This window comes from Crotalus tigris, unplaced genomic scaffold (assembly GCF_016545835.1).
Source record: "Crotalus tigris isolate CLP2741 ecotype Arizona unplaced genomic scaffold, ASM1654583v1 scf7180000017625.6296891, whole genome shotgun sequence".
NCBI lineage: Eukaryota > Metazoa > Chordata > Lepidosauria > Squamata > Viperidae > Crotalus > Crotalus tigris.
This window is the reverse complement of record NW_024096520.1, coordinates 3,868,025-3,889,571: the sequence shown is the minus strand read 5'-3', so window position 1 is coordinate 3,889,571 and position 21,547 is coordinate 3,868,025. Positions and strand designations below refer to the sequence as shown.

Genomic DNA, 21,547 nt, shown 5'->3' with positions numbered 1-21,547 from the left:
ACAAAAGGCCTTCACTGTGTCTTGGCTGGTTATTGGTCAGGCGAGCTTGCCTCTGGTCACGAAGGAAAGTAGCCAGGAGCACGTAACAAAAGCATGGAGTGGCATTAATTCAGTTTTTCAGACTTTTTTTAAAAAATGTTTCTGCACCTAGGTTTAAATGTTAAAACCCCAGTCATGCTCTAGTTATAATTATCAATAGTAAAAACCAGCCACACTGAACGCAGTTAAAAAGTTTCTATGGATAACAGAAAAAACGCTTGTGCCCATGAGCAAAAGTTGGCCACTTCATTTTCACCAAAACGAGGTTCCAACATTGGTGAAACGGGCATCAAATAATAATGCGCATGGTTGTAATAAAAAAAAAAAAGTTACAGCCCAAACCATCCAACCAGCAAGTTGAGAATCTGTCACACCCTAGTACTGTATGCCTTTGTTTACCACAAGGGCCTCTCATATTACGTCGCCAACTTTATGAAATGGCCGAGATTGCCAGCAAGATCAGTCTCATAAGATGGTTGTCTGCCTGGCCGGCTCTGGCAAGCGACCGCACAGATACTGAGACAGAATGAAGGGGCAAGGATTTATGCCGACGGAACAAAAACAAACATAAGACCAACATCACAATTACTCTCGGGGTCTTCCTTTTCCCCTAGCAGTCGTTGGTGTGCTGGTAAAACAAAAGTACTACATCTCCCAGAATGCTTCGCGAAATGAAAGATTGACGCTTGCGTACGCTGCTTGCTGGAAGCTTCTAGGAGGAGGAGGAGAAGGAGGTAGCAGCTGCTGAGAATTGTGGGTAGAAGACGGTGAGCTCGACGCCGGCGCCATTTTACAGCTCTTCCGAGAGACTGTGGCGCTTTTTGGTTGTAGTTTTGCGGCTGCTGCGGTGGCAGTGAGTCGTTATTCTCTTCACGGTGAGTCCCGAACCTGAAGCTTATGAGGTGAGAAAGGCTATTCAGTACTAAGGTTGTAAGGAATCGGTATTTGGTGTTTGGCAAAACGATGACGATAAATTTGCTCTTAAAACGCAATTGGATTCTTAATTAGCTTTGGACCCTTTTAAAAAAGCTATTTCGGAGAAGCCCAGGGCGCTTAAAGAAGGCCCGCGTCCACTTTCTGCAGAGGGCGGGTCCCGCCGTTGTTCGATCTCGTCAGTAGGGATGAGTCATCGGTAGGGCGATTCGCCCATCCTCTTTTGTTCGGGGCTTGGGAAGCTAGGGGGGCATATCTACTTTCCAAGTCGCATATTTGTCTTCCCATTTACCAGTCTTTGTTAGGTGCTTTGGTTTTGTATTTTTGGCAGAGGAGAATCAGCCACCATTAAATGCCCCCTGCACTTTGTGTAGAAAGTAATACCACAGGCTGTTTCTCTGTTAATTTGCTCAGTGTCTGTTTTTATGTGAGCTTCTGCTTCTTAAGTAAACGTTGAGCATATCTGGATTTGCTTTATATAGGCAATTTGTTTCATTGACTTAAGTTTTTTTTTCGTAGAGACAGCATAGGCTTAAAGTATGGACGGCCATTTTTAACTAGCATATATGGTGTTATAGGGACGATTTTTCAAAGCAAGGTTATGTAAAGAATTATTCATTGATTTTTTTAACAACTTCTAGATTGATATTCTAATTAATCAAGAATTGAAGACGAGAGGATGGGTTCCGACAAACGGTATGTAATACTGATCTTAAGATTATATTTTGAAGGCAGTCTGGTAAATAAAATTGGAATCTTATAGTTCAGCATTGATGTTCTGATTTGCACTGCAGTGTTTATTTGTTTTATTTTTATTAAATTTGTTTGCCTCCCATCACAACACGATTATAGTGTTCTAATTCTTCAAACTTTCTAGCCTTATTGAGGAGCTCAGTATTAATAAATTCAGGACGAGAAAAGTATAACATATCCTGCCCATTTTCTTACCTTAGTCTGAAAGAAGCAACATCAGTGAGTAGTTTTCCTTCATGTTTCCCATTGAAATGATGAGCATTAACTCTTCTCAGTCTGAGCACCTTATGTTTTTTTTTCTCAGATCATTGAGCTAGCGTTAGGGAAAGGACAAGTGTTTTTAATAAATCAAAAAATGAAAGCTTTTTATACTTTTGGGCCATACGTCATTGATCTCGCAAAAGTAAAGAGAACAAATAGCTGATAATCTATACATTGGAGTAAATAAGATAAAGTGGTAATACTGTTATTGATAAATGGATGCATATTTCATACTTGCTGAAATACTGGCTAAGGATGTATGTACAGATAGCTCTCAACTTACAACCACAATTGAGCCCAAAATTTCTGTTGCTAGGACAGTTAAATGAGTTTTGCCTCATTTTATGACCCTTATAAACCTACTTGCCATGGTTGTTAAATGAATCACTATAATTATTAAGTTACTGACAAATGAATCTGACTTCCCCATTGACTTTGCTTGTGAGAAAGTTGTCAAAGTTGATCATATGGCTCTAGGACACTGCTGCCATCATAATACATTCCAGTTTCCAAGTGTCTATATTTTTATTACATGAGGATGCTGCAGTGGTCATAAATGTGAAAAATCAGTTATTTTTCAGTGCCATTATAACTTTGAATAGTCACTAAATGAATGATTGTAAGTCAAGGTCTACCTCTAATTACTTTGGGATAACAGAAAATGATATATTTAGTTTCACACCCACGTATTTAACAAGGAACTATGAGCCTATGAGAATTATATGAAACTAGTATAAAAGGATATGAACAAAATCATTTTGAGTTTTTTTCTAGAATCATTTTGACTGTTCATTGATACTTTGTCCAAATAATATTTCAGTATTATGGACTTACGATGTTTGGAAATTAATTCTGATATATTCAGTGAAATACATGGCAAGTGTCATTTGGGATTTTATTTTTCAAATTTATTCCCACAAGCTCCTGACACATGGCAGTTTAGAACACTAATACCTTTTGAACATGACAGTTAATAAATATGACTAAAGCTTTTAATATCACAGGTACATGTATTTTAGGAAGGAAATGCCAGCTAATGTTATATCTGTTACATATTCAGTAAAACAAAATTCACTGGATGATTTTAACCATTTCAGCAAGGCATGAATTAAAAAATATTAAAGATTCTTCAGAACATGGAGCAAGTCACTCCTACTTTTGGAATGCCTAGTCATGAGAATAGAAAATATAAATAAGTGTCTTGTCCTACATTTTTCATTTTTAGGAAATTGTAAATGAGCTGATAATCTGTGAAGAGTGCTTTTAACCATTCTGACTGTAAAAAAATTGGCCAAGGAAATAACTTTTTTGAGCCTCTTAAAAAAATCCCATGCAAATTAATGAAATCAGCAATTTTATTAATACAAATAAAATAATTGTGATAAAAACTATGGACAAAATAGATTCTCAAGCTTGTGGCTTATTTCTGATGCACATACTTGTACAATTCACACTGTTTTCATATTTGGTTGTTTGAAAGCTAAACATTTTATATAGAACACAGAAAAATATAATTAAATACTCCAAGAATGGCAAATATTTCCAACTATATGATGATTTCATTTTACCATACAGTACTCTTTGACTGTCTGTTTTTATTATACAGTCCTTGCATGGATGTTGCAATTTTCGAGTTGTTTGACTTTACAAACTCTGTGTGCAGCGTGAGCAGAACTGAAAGGAGTGGAAGATATGGATCTATTATAGATAGAGAAGATCGGGATGAACGGGACTCCAGAAGCCGTCGTCGGGATTCTGACTATAAAAGATCTAGTGAGGAGCGTAGAAACGACAGATACGATGATTATCGGGATTATGATAGTCGGGATTATGATGGCCGAGATTATGATGGTAGAGATTATGACAGCCCTGAGGTGAGATAGCTGATTACTATGTTTTTTTACTTTGGTTAAATAAGTATATACCCTTATTTTGCTAAATTTATCAGTTGTGTATTTCCTGGTTGGATTTAACCAGAAAGCAGTAGAAGAAGAAAGCAGTGACAAAACTATCTCCTTGTTGCCAAGTAGACTACACAGAAATGTTTCATATAATCACTAGCAATCATGTTTGAGTTTAGGGAGTTTTTACTTTTTGTATAGAAATGACATTGTCAAAATTTTATATTTAAATGAATCATAGAAAGTATTTACAAAACATTGTAGACCAAAACAATATTTTCTAATTATAACATTAGTCTGATTGTATGAATATTGATACAACGACATTTAAATCTTTAATTTTTTAAAATAAAGTTATGTAGTTAGTTTTACATTACTATCTTATAATTGCTGGATTTATTTAACAGAGAGAGCATGAACGTGAGCGACGTAATAGCGATAAATCAGAAGATGGTTATCATTCTGATGGAGACTACGGAGAACATGATTATAGAAATGACATAAATGATGAAAAAGAAAGCAAGACCATCATGTTGCGTGGACTTCCTATTACTGTTACAGACTATGATGTAAGTGACATTTTATTGCTAACTTTAACATTTTAACTTGCAGAATAATTCTTAAAGAGTCTGTACAGTACTGAAAGTGTCTTATTATTTCATATTTCAGAAGTGAGTGTTTAACAATTATTATTTAAAGTAGTATCCATGCCTTGCATATAGTTGTTTTGCAGTTAGGAGGTATGATGATTCTTCTCTCCTCCCCTCCCCCAAACTGAAGACTTGCTGGTACCTACTCCTCTGATTAAAAGGAAGAGTTTTGTTGAAATCCTTTGTGCGAATCCTATTATAGTCCCCCACTCCCAATATTTTCACAGGATTGTTCATTTTAGAAGTTTTTATTTTGGCAGCTGTGAATTGAAGTTCAGAAGAAGAGCATTGCATCATACATTCTGGAATTTATTCATCTAATTTATATGGTCAAAATCTAAAATCTCTGTTTAAAAATATCTTAGAAATTGATGGACAACATGTGCCCCCCCCCTTTCAGCTGTGTCCTGTTCTTGGACTGCCTGTAGTAATCTTGATGAACTTTCTCAGAAGTCATTTGCCATTGCCAGCTTCATAGGACTAAAAAAATTTATTGGCCCAAGGTCACACAATCGATTTTATGCCCAAGGTGGGACTAGAATTCATAGTCTAGTGGCTTCTAGCCTAATTCCTTAACTACTATACTGAACTTGGTCACTTAGCATGATTATGATCTATATAAAAGGATAAGTTTACATAGCTGAAGATTGGCACCTATAAATCTTGAACCATATAACAATGGCATAACAGATTTTGTTTCCTAAGAATTTCTAGATTATTTTAATTCTGAAATCTTTGCTTACTCTTAACTCAGATTCTAAGTTACTTAGAATAATTATAAATTTTGGAAGTCATGTTAATACCAGGCCATTGTTTTCCTTCTCTGTAGTTTTGCTCAGTAGTAATGGTATTATTAAAATTGCATATAGATACGAGAGATCATTGAATCCTGTGAAGGCCCTCGGCCTGCAGATGTGAGATTGATGAAGAGAAAGACAGGTGAGAGCATTAACCTTAGTTTTTTGGCACAGCCTTCCTCTTCCCCAGGCCTAAAACATTTTCCAAAAGTCCCCTTCACCTGCAAGTACAAAACAAAATGAAAGGTTTGCCATGGATAAGGAATTTAGCCTTTTGAAAGGCTATAGGTAGTAGAAGAAGTCTTCATTTTTTATATATATTTAAACATGTCGGTAAGTAACACCATGAATTTGATTCTTAAATCTTAGTAATCCATTGCATGGTTATCTTATCTCGTTCAAGTAGCCTATTAATGCAGCTTGGTTTCCTTGCCATGGCAAAACAAGAAGCAAATTCAGAGTTGACGTCGCATTTATAAAACTGCTTTGTCATGAAGTAATGAAGCAGTTGGAGAGAGATTCACCTGTTTTAAAGGAACTGACTAACACAAGTATCCCGTCTATATCTGAATGCTGTCTCTAGGTGTAAGCCGTGGTTTCGCCTTCGTGGAGTTTTATCACTTTCAAGATGCTACCAGCTGGATGGAAGCCAATCAGGTTGCTTCACTCACAAAGTCTAGATAATTCCTGAACATGGAACAAGTCTGTACAGTTTTTAAAAAGGAATAAATAAAAAACTGAATGGAGTGGTTTGATTTAAAAAAAATCATAACTTCCTTAAAATGGAATGCTTTGTGTATATTAAAATTTTGTTAAAATTATATAACATTGCTCCAAACTACAGTTTGACCATTTACCTTCTATAAAAAGTTTGCTATCTCTAATTGATTGATCTTTGACTTATTTCTTTAAAACCTATTATGCATTGAGCCAGAAAGACTTTTCTGATGTATGCTATCAATAACTATAAAATTAAACTTACAGATTATATAGAGATAACTAACTGGAAAGACATTTTCAGTACGACGTAACAAAAATGTTTCTAAAAGGCATTGGACGGCTTTTAAAATCTAAACAAGAAACATGGACATTATTAAAGAATTAAAATGTATATTTCCAAGATATTGATATATTGGTATTTTAATTCAGCAGTTCATAGCAGAAGTACTATTTTACTACATTGCTATCAAGCTAGAATTGCTGCTGGACCAAACTAAAAATATAAGGAGCAAAACTAGCTATTTTATTATAAAATCTGAAAAAGATTTTAATGTGAATTTTACTATTTTTTATTATTAAATGTTCAGACTTTGTCTTTTTCTTAAGTTCATATCATGACCAACCATACAAGTTGAAGGAATAATTAATTGTTGCATGCAACAAGTGTTCTGTATGATTTATATAGCATGCAATTGTCCATGAATGAATGCCTGGACAAATTAGGGTAGCAAATTATGAAATCACAATTTTAATATATACAAAGCTATGTCAATTTTCATCTTGAATCCTGTTTCAAATCCACTCCAACATAACCACACTAGTGTTAGGGAAAAAAATAGTTGAGCCTCCCTATTGGCCCTGTTGCTGTTAACTGTCAGACAAACATGATATATTGTAAATATGCCAACATATTTTGTTTGTGTGCATATTCCAGTTTTGGGCCATTTTCTCATTTTCCTAGTGAGCAATAAAAGTTGAAATTTGCACCATAGGCCTGTTCTATCTTTTTAAGCTCTTAATACTATTTCTATTAGAATTTGACTTACTGAAGTCAGCTCTCATTTTAAGATTAGATCATTGTTTCCTCAACATACACAACCCCTGGACACATTTGAAGGTGCATCTCTCTGAAGAGCTGTAAAAGACTTGCAGGATTTAGAGGGGATACAGGTTTTGGATATTTAGGAACAAAATTTAGAATTCAGAAACTTGGCTTCTTTCTATACATTTAAGTAGCTTATCCAGTACTCTGCTAAGTATGAAAGGGCACCAAAAGCAAAACAAACCATTACTGTACTGGCAAAAAAGTCAGTGGCAGTCCAAATTGGTTATTAAATATTAGGATATTGTATCTTCATATTCGCATGGTAGTTTTTTCCAAACAAGTTTTTGTACAATATGTTAGTCAGAAAACATGCTGAACACATGTTCAGTTCTTGACTTAATTTAGCTTCTTAGAAGTATAAGGGCATCTTGACAAGAATTATTTTACTTTCAAGAGCACATCATGAAGAAAACAACTGAAAACAATTCATATGTTTTGAAGTTATAAAATTCTAGTCTTGGGGAAAGAAGTGAAGCAATCACTTAATACTTTAAAACAGTGTTTTGCTATGTCTTTAAAAATCTTAGTCTCCTTAGAGACACTTCCTGGTTCCATGTCAGCACTTAGTTTTGGCAGCTTGATCAACCGTCCCTGATTCTGTTTGCTTTCACTGCACATCCCATTTTCTTACTGCCCATGTCCTGCAGGATTGGATGGGCAGAGTGTAGGAGGCGGTGGTTGGTTCTCTGCATCCTCCCCATATCTTGTCCATTTAGTTCATGAGCACTGAATCCTCCGAAGTGTGCTCTACCATGGGAAAATCGATACATGTTCTGTGATAGTGGAATAACTAAATGTGTTTTTTTTGCAGAAAAAACTGCTGGTTCAAGGGAAACAAATTGCAATGCATTACAGCAATCCCAGACCTAAATTTGAAGACTGGCTTTGTAACAAGGTATGGTAGTGTTTGCAAAAGTGTTTTTTTAACACACGTACACACTTTTACTAACTGCCCATCTCCCTCAATGTGCTTTAACAGATTCCATTGTAATTAGCCATTCTTATACTATTCACTTCTACTAACGGATAAAATATCAGAAATTCAGATATTAAAAAACTTAGCCTGAAGCAATTTATAAGAAGTGCTGAAAAGAAATATTGTTTAACAAAAACGTGTGTCAATGTGGAAATAGCCATTGTGATCATTATTATAGGTAGCATGATATTTTAAAATAATAAGAACTTTTCATTTAGAGCAGTGGTTCTCAACCTGTGGGTCGGGACCCCATTTGAGGTCGAACGACCATTTCACAGGGGTCGCCAAACAAGGCTGTCCGCCATTTTTTCTCCCTTTTCTTTGGCCATGCCCCTGGCACCCGGTGATGTATAAGTGGTTGGGGGTCACCACAACATGGGGAACTGTATTATGGGGTTGCGGCATTAGCAAGGTTGAGAACCACTAATTTAGAGTAAAGATGCTGATCTTCTGAATTTGAAATAACCAATTGCTGTTCTGTTTTTGTTCTTTTGCATAATGCTACCTAACCAGTCAACTATTGAAACATTTACAAAAGATAAAAATCCATGGGAGATGGGTGGCTTATACATTCAAATAAAAAAATGAAATAAATTGTAAACATTTTACATTTTGCATAACATCAACGGATGTAGTAGTTGAATATCCTTTATTAGCTTGGAGAGCTTTTCTGCATAGTGGCAGATCTAAAATAACAGCAATAGATTTACTTCATTATAGCCCATGAGTGATGTTATAACAAAAGCACACTTCTCGTTGTATTGACTTGAAGTATCTTCTTAAATCTACATACTCATGGCTTGTCTTCAACACTGAAAAAGCAAAGTTGTAGTATTTGGCAGTTTGAAAACTGCAGCAGATCTTAGTATCTATAATGTACATGTATTTGGGAATCAATCAGTAAAATCAGTACAACAAATAGGATAACCCACAAACTATTTTCTCCGCAGTGGAGGAAAAATAATTCCGTAAATTTGCCTACAGGTGGCCCCTGCTTATCAATAGCTTGTTAATTAACTGATGGTGCTGAGCAAGTGATACTTAAAATTGGTTTTTGAAGTGCCAGCCAGTCTAGTGCCCCCAGGGTCATGTAATACTTGGCATCTGGCTTATTCTCAGCTAGAGTTTTGGCATCCTGCAATCATGATAGTTATTTGCTGACTTTTTTACAAACAAAATCAATGGGGAAGCTGGCAGCGAGAGTCGCAAGTTGCTGTGGTAATTTCCTCCTGCCTTCCTATACTTGTGCTGTGCCATTCACCCTGGGCTTTCTTTTACACATCATCCATCCCCTGGTCTTCCTGCACTCATACCATGACATCCACATACCAGCCTCCCTGTGCTTGTGCCGTGTCGTGCCATTCATCCTGGGTGTTTCTGCACTTTCTGTCTTGAGCCATCCACCATCCCCTGTGCTTCTGGCCTGCATCAAGTCTACCAAGCTTTTTTCCCTGGCCTCCTCCAATTTACACAGTCTGCCAGCCTTTTCCAAGGACTGCCTTGGCCTTTGCCACCCTGTATGAATATACTTTTGTGGATGAATAGGCAATAGGGATAAGTGGTTTTCCCTTTGTCTATTTATTTTATCTAATTACAAAGGCACTGGTTACAAAATAAATGACCTGGGCAGTATATAAAACATTAAACAATCAGCAAATACCTAAAAACCATTGTAATTATTAACAAAGTATCAAAAACTATTAAAAGCTGGGCTAAAGTAAGAAGTAAGCAAAGGATGTCAACAATAATGGAGCCATCTCATTATTACTTAGCTAATGAAACCAAAGATGGAACTTAACTTGCTCTGTTAGTTACATGTCGTCCTATGGTCTGTAATATTTTTTTAGCAAATCAAAAGATGCTAAAACATTTGAAATGGCATTCAGAGAAGTGCCTTATTTTGTCTTGAGCTCAAAGTTCCCCCACCTATAAGCTTAGAACACTGGAAAAATGCTTAGAGTTTTAAATATACTTTTAAATAGATTTTAATGAATAGGATTAATGTTGATCCCAAATTTATGAATTGACAATAAAGAAAAAAAATAAAAAGGAATAGAAGAAACTTTTCAGTTTCCTGTACAGCAGATATAAGCAATAACTTACATTTTTACAAAGGTCAGCATTTTAGAATTTTACATTCACATATAGAAGGGAAACATCAGCCTTTCCATTACCCTTCAGTTAAAATGAACAGTATTGCAACTGAATAACAATGGTAGAGAAAAAAGAGCTTCTGAACTTTGAACCAGGAATGAAACATTTTTCTGCTGCATGGATTCCTGCTGCAAGTATAAATTCCTGCTTAAAGATCAGCTCACACCCAGTTTTCCATCAAAGTCATGGTTATAGTTCTTAATTCTCTTTCCTCACCATTTTCCTCACCATTAATATTTAAGGTCTGGTAAGGTCTAAAACATTAGAATCAGTAATACCTTGAGAGACTTTAAAATTCATTACACCAGTTCCTTCCATTTATGCAGAAATTTTATTTTAATACTGCAGGTGTTTTCAGAGTATTGAATTTAGAAATAGAATAGTTTTGTAATACCATTTCTCATATCTCAGAATGCTTCCTGGGTAATGAAGACCTTAAAAATATGCAGAGCATAATATTTAAAATTGTAGCTCCGGGAATGGAAGCATTCCCAGATACTATGGTGTTTGCTATTAATTTTATTTAGCTACTCTTTCTATTGTCCTGGATATGACTGAGGTTGAATTGATATCATGCTCATGGGTGCCAAAGCAAACTCTCTCTTTTAAGTTCCAAATGTGTTATCTTTATTTTAATTTCTTATTGGGTAATGGACATTAATAGTTTTATTCAGTAATGACATGAAACCACCATCATGGGGTATTTTAAAAACAGTGATATAGGTATGGTCTGTCCTACAAAATGTTTGATCAGGTGTATAATCTAAAATGTAATGGGTTTGTTTATTTGTTAGTGCTGCCTTTACAACTTCAGGAGGCGACTAAAATGCTTCCGTTGTGGAGCAGATAAATTTGGTAAGTTCTGTTTGAATAAGTTATATTAAACATTTTTATTTGACAATTGAACTGCATGTAATTCTATTTCTGACATGGTAGTGGTCTATTGATGTCATAACACAAAGGTCTTGATTATTAAGCTTGTTTTTCCACCTGTTTTGCAATGAAGATTCAGAGCAGGAAGTGCCACCTGGAGGACCAGAAGCTGTTCAGTCTGTGGATTACTACTGTGACAGTAAGTTAATTCTTACTGTATTGTAAAATGGGTTACCATAGGTATGTCTTTGTGTTATGCAAAAATCAACCCAGATTCTTTTGTAGAGGGGCTATTTACAACTCAAATTCACAAGAGATAAAGATCAAATTAAAGCTGCTGGAGAAATGAGTAGCCTGACTATGGGAAGTATGACACTTCTGTCTATGAAGAACATTGATTTATCCTACTTCTCTCTTCAGCCTGAATTCTGCAGTTACATCTGTTTTTCCTCTTGTTTTTCTTTTTTGATTAGCTTCTATTATCACATCTTGGAGTATATTTTTCATTTCTTCCCAGCATTGCTCTTGTTCCTCTTTCAATCAGCAGCTGCACCAGATAGGCCTTCCTTATAATTTTAGTGTTTAGTGTTTACTGTTTTTTGAGCATCTTTATTTACCTTAAACTTGTGAGAAGAAAGTTACATGTTAATTCTTTTAAAATTTTAATTAAATTGAAATGATTGTCCTTCCCCACTTGTGCTTTCAGAAGTGTGAAAAAAGATTGCACTACCATGAATTATGGTAGATAATCTAACATACATAACTGCATTATATCAGTAAATCTGGCCTTTTTCAGAATTTCATAAATATGTAGTTTTTGTTTGCTTTACTTACAATGCATTAGAGACTTTTATGTATATCTGTTCTATGTTATTGTATCATGGCTAAACAAGTGATTACAATATCTTCCCACAGCCCTTATTCTGAGAAATATAGCTCCTCATACAGTAGTGGAATCAATTATGACAGCTTTGTCACCATATGCTTCACTGGCAGTAAATAATATCCGTCTTATTAAAGACAAACAGACCCAGCAGAATAGAGGCTTTGCTTTTGTACAGTTGTCTTCAGCCATGGTGAGGTATATTTTATTGTATTTCATTATTATATTTTGTGTGTATTTCCTGGTAGTAACATTCAAGTTCAGTTTAGATGTGTGCCGCCTTTTTTATTTGCATAAGTAATGAAATCAAATATCTTAACGTTTATCGTCCTGATAAAGATAAGTACATTATTTAATAGGTGTAATAATTATTAATTTATGATCATAAAATTGTTAATATCTTGATGTGTTTTTCAGTGTCAAGCTCTGAATTCCCTTTATACAAAATCTTACCTGAATTGAATGAATAAATGAACATTATACTGGTTTTTTTCTTTATGAATTTTTGGTAGTTGAATTTTTTTCTTACAATTCCTTTTTGACAATGGTTGTAGATAACAATTTAAACTTTGTCTCATACCAACAATTATTTTTCCTAGGATGCTTCTCAGCTGTTGCAGATTTTGCAGAGTCTTCAGCCACCTCTGAAAATAGATGGCAAAACAATTGGTGTGGATTTTGCAAAAAGTGCTAGAAAGTGAGTATACTAAAGTTGTCTTTCAAATCTTCAGATGGAATACAATTAGGAATTTAAATTGCTGCTTTATTGCTTATCAGTCTTAATAAGCTTTAAAAAGAAAACCAGTTTTATGTCTTTCTGTGTGTGTATTCATTAAAAAGTATAAATCCTATTTCTTAGTAATAGCATTTAAATTCAGCTAAGTGTTTGGAATTAAACATTTATTTGGATAAGTAATGGAATCAAAAATCTTCAATTTATCTTATTCTGTGTAGTACTATTCTGATTGCCAGAAAATATAGAGTGGGAAAACTGGTGCAATGAGTTTATCAACAGTTGAGGCACATTGTAATTTGCTTGTAATTTTGTTTTGAAGCTCCTCATGATTTCTAGTAATGTGGTTTATGAAATGGATTTAACTGTCTTTTTTTCTCTTCAGGGACTTGCTTCTCCCAGATGGCAATCGTGTCAGTGCTTTCTCTGTTGCTAGCACAGCTATTGCTGCTGCTCAGTGGTCATCAACCCAGGTAGGAATTTGTTTATAAAGTTCCTGATTCCTGAGTCTACAGTATAGCATCTACAGATTCTTCTCTTGGCCTTCCAGGCCCCATGAGGTCTATTTGGTTGCATTTTAATTTTCAAAAGTTATTTTCTTTTGAAAAGTGAGAGTTAGCATGCTATAAAACAGAATGATAAAATCAAACATACAATTTCATTCATTCATTCTTCCTATTTCTAAACCATCCATTTCGCTCAGGGACATTATATCCACCAGTGCTTTGAATATGAATATATCTCATTTTTTTAGTCAATATGGTAATGGGTTGTAGCTCAGTGCTTGTTTACAAATATATCTAGGAAAAGAAAAGGGAAATAGAAGTGCTAAATTGAGGTCTCAGCATCCTGAGAGACTAGTTGTTAGAGAGCAGCTTCATCAGTTTGCCTTTTAATTGATAAGAATTGGGTGTCTTTAAGGCTTTATGCTGACTGTGTTTTCAAAATTAAAAATGTGCCTATCTTAAAACGTAGGAATTTCTATGCTAGTGGAAGGTAAGATTTCAGTACTAATAGCAGCATCCATGTGAACAATTTCTTTGCTCCATCTACTATTTAATCATTTTCTTTCATTTATAGCCTCAGAGTGGAGAAGGTGGCTCTGTTGACTTCAACTACCTTCAACTTGGGCAGGATGGTTACAATCAATACACCCAGGTATGTGTAAATAGTATTAGAAACTAGGATTTGAAGTTCTCGGGAGGAAAGAGTTTTGCACACTTTGAACTACCTCTTAGGAGGATTGGACTATAACATGGCGACATGTGAAAATTTGGGCAGATGAGGCAATGTAAAATTTCCTAAAATTGAGCAAATGTTTTAAAATAATTTCTCCTGTATCCAATCTAATGAGAATATAGCAATAACTTTGAGAATTTAGCAGAGTAATTTTATTTGTTTGCTATATGTATGACATGATTGCCGAATTCTGTTAATTTCAGAAGTGCACTAGCTATTAATACAGAACTAATACAGAGGAAATGTATTAACTATTAAAATACACAACATTTTAAATCCACCAACAAGGAACAGTACAAAGTCAGCATGAAAAAATGCAATATAAAAGCCAGTCAAAATAAAAAGCTAAACTAGATGGAACAAAAATAGGTTGAAATGATAGAAATGTAAAAGGCAAGATGATAGTGGTGATGATGATGACCATCACGATCTCTTAGCTTGACATGAATGGGATGTTGGTATTTTGTGAATTTATGTGGATTTATATGTCCAGAAGATCACAACTAAAAAGGCCTTCTTTCTGATAGTCATCCTTTTAACTTAAAAAAAAAAAATGATTGGAAGAGGAGGATCTATTGGGGGGAGAAACTATCCTTCTGTTCTCGATTTGAATTCTTAATTGGATGTGCTTACATATTCATGCCCATGAGGGGTGCTGCAGATCTGCCTTTTAAAACCTTTTTCTACCATTCCACGTCTCCTGGGGAAACATTACAAGGTAAACTGTCACTTAGAAAAGAGAGAAATGTCTAATTTGAACTTCCACTACAGTAGTTCTTAAGTTGCTATATATTTCTTGGATCTCCAGTTCCCAAGTCTCTAGAAATTGACGCATGCTTGCATGTTTTGAGTCAACTTTTCTCACCTGAGAGAAAAGCATAAATAAAGTCAAAAATTATACTGGTTTCCTTCCTTTTAAAAGCTCACCTTAGAAGGGTTATTTTGATTGGTTGTTTATCATCTGATTTTCCTGGGCTCTGCTGCCCTCTCTCTAGATGGATAGCTTGGCTTTTATGTTTTCTCTTAACTCTTGTGTGTAACTTGTTTTGGGGATGAGGATTTTCCCACTTCCTAAAGGATCCCATGTCATGAAACAATAACTTTACCTTAATTCATTGCATGACATTCACAGGATTATCAGCAGTTTTATCAGAATCAAGCGGGAACATTGGACACAGATACAACTACAACTTCTGGTAATTTTTCCTCTTTGTGTCACAGAAACAAACATGTTTTTTTTTCATAATTTTGTACGGGCATCTTGGCTTGATTCAGCTCTGGCTTGAATAGTAAATTGATAGTTTATTATGAGTGTCTTTAGAGCAGCATTCATCTTTCAGGTAAATCCCAACTAAGGGATTTGAGTTAATTTTAATTGTCTGCATGAAGTATTATGGCAGGTACTCAATAATAGTTAATGGTAATCTCCTCCCCCCCAGGAATTGAAATTGCTAATCATTTTAAATTTATTATTATTTCTGTTACTAGCAAGGCACTCTAACACTCTAGGCACTCTAGAATAGCAGTACTATTCTAGATTTTGAGGTTTTCATTGAATATCCAATGAGCTGTGTTTTGGCAGGTGGTCCAAGTACTGCTGGTACAACTACAGCTGCTGTTGTTTCCCAGAGTCCTCAGTTATATAATCAACAGACTACTTCAGCTGATACGCCGGTAAATTCTGTCATCTTCTATTGTAAAAATATTGGTTGTGTAGAGCAATAAAGCATGAATACAGAGTGAAATCATTTTAATGAATGTACATATTAATTTTAGCATTATTCTAATTATAACTATTGCCTACTTGGTGGCACAGGTATTGATTTGTGGAATAAGATGTATTGACTTGCCTGAGATAGTAATTGAGTAGAAGTTGAACCGTGGGTCTTAACGTGTGCAAAACTAGTTTACTTAAAAACTATTGATCTATTGCAATGTAATGATTTTTGCATAAGTGTCAATAAGTCTGAATAACACACACAAACATAAATTGCTTATTCTGACTTTAAAATGTCTTTAAGGAAATGTATGTATTTTTGAATAAATGCTATGGTTTTTCTAAGTTATGATATTTCTTTCTGCAGACGCAGGCTGCACAGCCAAGTACTAGTTCTCAAGTTTCATCCACTTCTCCAGCTGGTATAATTCCTGGCACCAAGTATGGTGAGATTAACTACTGCTAGATGAAGCATTGGATAGTGGAAAATAACTGTTGCTTCCTTTTACCAATCAGTATTTGTATTTATTCAGTTTATTGTTTCCCTGAAATGTAAATCCAGAAGGGTGACTCTTACTTTCTGAAGGATTGGGGAAAGTATGGGGGGTAGGATTAAACTACTTCCTAAAAGTAAAATAGACATTGGAGGGATGAAGTAAAGAAAAATTGCTTATTTGTTTCAGTAATCTACAGAATTCTAAGGCAATGGTTTCTCTGTCCTACATTCAGATCGGTATTGTTGCGCCTGCTAGTTACATCTCCTCATATTCTTGAATTCAAGATAACATTTTTGGTTTTTTAGAAAAGCAATAGTTTAATCCAAGTAATTTATCCATTCAATTTACAGCCATTCCAGACACTTCAACATATCAGTATGACGAATCATCAGGTTTCTACTATGATCCTGTGACTGGATTATATTATGACCCAAATTCTCAGGTATACAACACTCCTTATTTTTTCTTAAGTATAAAAGTACTCTTGAGTTGGAAATGCAGAAACTTGAGAAATGTCAATATATTATGTTATATGATCTAGTAATAGGGAGAATCTGCTTTGCATATCTGTCATTGTTCTGGACAGTTTAGAATGTACATGAACCAATGTACTCTGACATATTTGTTTGCTGTACTGAATATATATTTTTGTTCAAAGATGCAGTGTGATCATTTTAACTAGTAGACCTTTAGCATCAAATTAATTTTGAGTATTATCGGAAGTAATTTAAATCTATGTAGAGATAATACGAATTCATGTTTATGTAGAGATAATAATACGAATTCATGTAGCATTTTAGGTGTAGATATTACTGCTACAAATTACAATCTTAATGTAACTTACAACTTCATTTCAACTTAGAAAGTAAAAGTATTTTTTTCAGCATGAAAGATAAATAGTTTGCTTTTTCTTTCAGTATTATTACAATGCTGTAACACAACAGTATCTGTACTGGGATGGTGAGAAAGAGACGTACATGCCTGCAGCAGAAGGTACAACATATCAGCAAACTAACACATCTTCAGCCAAAGAAGGAAAAGAAAAGAAAGAGAAACCCAAGAGTAAAACTGCTCAACAGGTAATAATTAAAGTTGCTAAGTTCAATATTCTGTTTGATATAACTGGCCACTCATTTTTATGTAAGAGTCATAGAAAGCTATTTAGTATAAAAGATTGGAAGAGAAAATTTGTGTAAAATAAAAGAGAAGCAATCAATGAGTAGCTAGAAAGTTGTGACACTATATTATTTAATTGCTAGATATACTGCTGTTTGAATTGAGGAAAATAGTTTTTATTTCTAACCATGTGTTGAAAAGTTTACTATGGTAGAGATTTCCAAATATGTGTCTTTTCACCAGATAATTTACAAAGAACACTTGTGGAAATAACCTAAAATGCTATGATGGTAGAAAAAGAAATATATGGAGTGGAAATGTTAACTTTGGTTTAATATACACACAGTCTGAATTAAAACTCTTCTTCATGTTCAGATTGCTAAGGACATGGAACGTTGGGCTAAGAGCTTAAACAAACAGAAGGAGAACTTCAAGAACAGCTTTCAGCCTCTGAATTCAAGAGAAGAAGAAAGAAGAGAATCTGCAGCAGCAGATGCTGGTTTTGCTCTCTTTGAGAAAAAGGTAAAATGTTGACTGCTAGCTCAAGAAATGCAAGAGAAATCCATCATATGAAGATTTTTGATTTACTGGTTTCTTCTTTTTCTAGGGCACCTTGTCTGAGAGACAAATAATAACAGAAGTGATAAAGAATGGTGAAGATGACAATCCATTAAAAGTGAGTGTACAGAAATCTACACTCACTTTTGTGATTTTTTTTAATTGCTTAAAATAGGAATCCTATATTGTGTTGTTCTTTGAAGCAATCTACTTACCTTCTGCTGCTCTTTCAGTAATTTATTAACTGCAAATGTTCAATGTTATTTTACAGCGTGGTTTAGTTGCTGCTTACAGTGGGGATAGTGACAATGAGGAAGATTTCTTGGAGAGATTGGAGAGTGAGGAAGAAAAGTTAACAGATTGGAAAAAGCTAGCATGTTTGTTATGTAGAAGACAGTTTCCCAATAAGGAAGCTCTCGTTAGGCATCAGCAGCTTTCTGATCTCCATAAGGTAATGTCTTATTTCAAATCAATACATCCTATGTTGCAGAAAATTTACATTATGTATTCATGTATTTATTAATGTACATACAGATTTATATTTGTGCCACTTCTTCAGCAACTAGGCAGCTAGAATATAGTAGTGATGGTGATAGGTTCAATCATTTCCGATTCTCAAACACTGCCTGGACAAGTCCCTGCAGTTTTCTTCAATATATAAAATGAACAAGCAACATTTATAGAATGAAGAGAATATTATAAATGCACAATATGAAGTCCTGGGCTGCTTGTGGCTCTGGAAAGTCTTTGGGTGCAACTCACAGAAGTCTACACACGTGATTGTATTGTACCAGTAAAGAAAACATTGCTAAATAGATAGGTGGAGATTAATGATCTTGACTATTCAATTTATCTTATTTATAATACAAGTTTATATTGTCTGAGTACTCTCCATCAGAAATGTTTCTAGTTATCTAAATCAGTCTTAATTTATGTTCATTGGTTATATTCTTTCTCTAGCAAAATATGGATATTTACAGGAGATCTAGGCTATCGGAGCAAGAACTTGAAGCCTTGGAAATGCGTGAGAGAGAGGTTGGTATCATAAAGAGCATAAATACAAAGACGTTACCTTCAAAGCATAAGAATCATACAAACTTTGCTACAATTCATAGATTTGAAAAACAAACATTCAGAGCTGAAACTTAAAATATACATGAAATAAGTAGAAGAAAGATTTCTTGCCTGTGACATTTAGAGCTATTAGGCATTGATTGGGATATGCAAAAGATAATATTACCACACATTCTGGTATTTTGTGGTATAGATGTTAGATGAACTATTCAATCAAAAGCTGGTATGTGGTTGCTCTATACACTGCTCTATATACTGTGCAATGAATAAACTCTCAAGTTTCCTCTTTCCGCTATGTAATCAAAATGGACAGTGATTAATATTTATATGTGTGTATGTGTGTATAATGTATATAGCATGTATATATGTGTTATGTATGAGTATGGGTAGATATATACTTTCTTTTGAGAGCAGGCAACAGAATTTCATTTTTAACGTGGGCCAGTGTGCTCATAGTAAAAAATGACAATAAAAAATACCTTACCTTATTCTTAGCTGTGTTTGCTGTGTTCAAAATTTTCTAATTCAGCCCTTTTAGTGTACTAATAAGTTCCTCCTATTAGTAAATGTTACCGAACATGGTCTTTCCCTCTTCAGTTATCAGTATGTTTTTCTTACATCAAAGCAATAGAGTAACAATATGATAAAATGGAATTTATTTTTCAGATGAAATACAGAGATAGAGCAGCTGAAAGACGTGAGAAATACGGTATCCCAGAGCCACCAGAACCAAAGCGAAAAAAAGCGTTTGATGCCGGCACAGTGTATGTATTCGAAGGATACTACAATTACTGTTGCAATATTTTTCCCATTTTTTAGCTTTAATTATTTATTGCTTGTCTACAGGAATTATGAACAGCCCACAAAAGATGGCATTGACCATAGCAATATTGGCAACAAAATGCTGCAGGCCATGGGGTGGAGAGAAGGTTCAGGATTAGGAAGGAAATGCCAAGGCATCACAGCCCCCATTGAGGTGAGCATAAATTTATATTGGAACACTGAATTTATTATGTGCTAAATTTTAGAAAAAAAAAATTGTTGGCTTCTGGGTGCCACCATCAGCGGCCAGATTGGTGGCTACTGCTGTGGAAGATTGTCTTATAATTTAACAGAAATGTTTTAATTCCCATGAAAAACAGTGAAATTACCTAATCTAGAATCTACTCTTAAGAGTACTTTTCATTTGTTCACTCATACCATTTTTAGGAACATCTTGACAGTAAATGTGATTTCTAATTCCAGATACTTGATAAAAATCCACACATTAAATGCACTGTTAGAATAGTGGTTCCCATTTATTTTCTTTGCTTAGATGGCCACAATATGACAAAGCCTCTGGCAATATAACACTTGTAGGTACTGTGACTGAAATAACTGCAGTAAAATCTAGTAAAATTTCATTTTCTTTACATTTGGCTAGATAGTGTTACTTTTCAATTTAGTTTATTTTTGCCTAGATCAGAAGCTAGCTTTTGCAACTGTGCATGGTCTCCAAACCATAGGCTGGAAGACACTGACCTAGCAAGATCTTAATGTTGAAAAAAATAGATTCTAGTTACTTTAAATAATGCCACCTTCAAACATTGATGTCTTGAAGCTTGCAAGATAAAACTAACAGTGTTCAACTGCTGTTTGAAACTGCTAAAATACCTATTTTCTTTTGCAGGCTCAAGTGAGAATGAGGGGAGCTGGGCTTGGAGCAAAAGGTAGTTCTTACGGTGTTTCTACAGCTGACTCATACAAAGATGCCGTACGGAAAGCTATGTTTGCCCGATTCACCGAAATGGAATAAGTTTTGTCCATATTGGAGACACAAGATTTCACTCTTCCAAACTGACTGTTAAAACCTCAAAGGCCTTGGAGGCATTGCAGTATATTAGTTGTGGGTTGGAATCACTTCTATTTTAATTTTTCTTTTCCTTCCAGCATGCATTGCTTCCCTTGGTACATGATAGATCATAGAATGCAAAGCACTGTGGCTTCATGTTGGAAGAACCCCAACAAGTTAAAAAGAAGATACTGCATCTTTATACATTTATGTAAATAGTGTAAATTAATGTGTTGTGTTCAGAGCTTTGTGTATTCTAAAAACCACTTCTGTCCTGTGGAGCAGTTAAGGAAGTGTTAATATGATTTTGACACTGCTATTCTCTGCTTACTTTGTATTGTTCTCATTTTTGGCAGTTTCCTGTACATTTTGTAAGATACGTATTTGTATAGATTTTTTGAAGATTTTGATTCTAGATGCCAGTCCAGACTTCTTTTGAAAAGAAATAAAGCCTAAACCAAGCTTGATTTCTTCATAGAGAATGTGGGTTATTTTGTGATGTGGGTTGAATAAGTTTAATTTAATCATAAGTAGAAAATCAGGAATGAGTGGGAACTGGCTTGGTCTGTGCAACAAAATACAGTGCTCAACCAATAAAACTAGATAGAAACTTTAGTCATAAAAAATTACATGTAGAGATCGGTAACAGTAGATGTATTGTATTTCCTCTGAGCTGTGTGGGATCTGATTTAGAGTCTGATACAATTGCTTTCTCTGTAGAAAAATTTAGATGTAGG

The 21,547-nt window shown here is 34.7% G+C and overlaps 1 protein-coding gene across 4 annotated transcripts; it reads left to right on the top strand.

Annotated features, from left to right (window-relative positions):
• The first annotated feature begins 762 nt into the window (after positions 1-762).
• Positions 763-21,285, top strand: RBM5 (RNA binding motif protein 5). 4 transcript variants are annotated; one of them, XM_039333842.1, is made up of 25 exons: positions 763-914; positions 1,614-1,668; positions 3,650-3,860; positions 4,295-4,456; positions 5,407-5,476; positions 5,918-5,991; positions 7,971-8,054; positions 11,084-11,144; positions 11,296-11,361; positions 12,078-12,238; positions 12,645-12,742; positions 13,164-13,251; positions 13,859-13,936; positions 15,150-15,213; positions 15,600-15,691; positions 16,102-16,180; positions 16,582-16,673; positions 17,149-17,310; positions 17,723-17,869; positions 17,955-18,023; positions 18,177-18,356; positions 18,866-18,940; positions 19,646-19,743; positions 19,826-19,955; positions 20,649-21,285. In XM_039333842.1, the coding sequence occupies exons 2-25, from the start codon at positions 1,652-1,654 to the stop codon at positions 20,772-20,774; spliced, it is 2,484 nt and encodes an 827-aa protein (XP_039189776.1). In that variant the 5' UTR covers positions 763-914; positions 1,614-1,651; the 3' UTR covers positions 20,775-21,285. The 4 variants fall into 4 exon arrangements, with proteins under 4 accessions (XP_039189776.1, XP_039189759.1, XP_039189768.1 ...); XM_039333825.1 differs by having other exon boundaries at positions 3,593-3,860; XM_039333834.1 differs by having other exon boundaries at positions 785-941.
• The last annotated feature ends 262 nt before the right edge of the window (positions 21,286-21,547 follow it).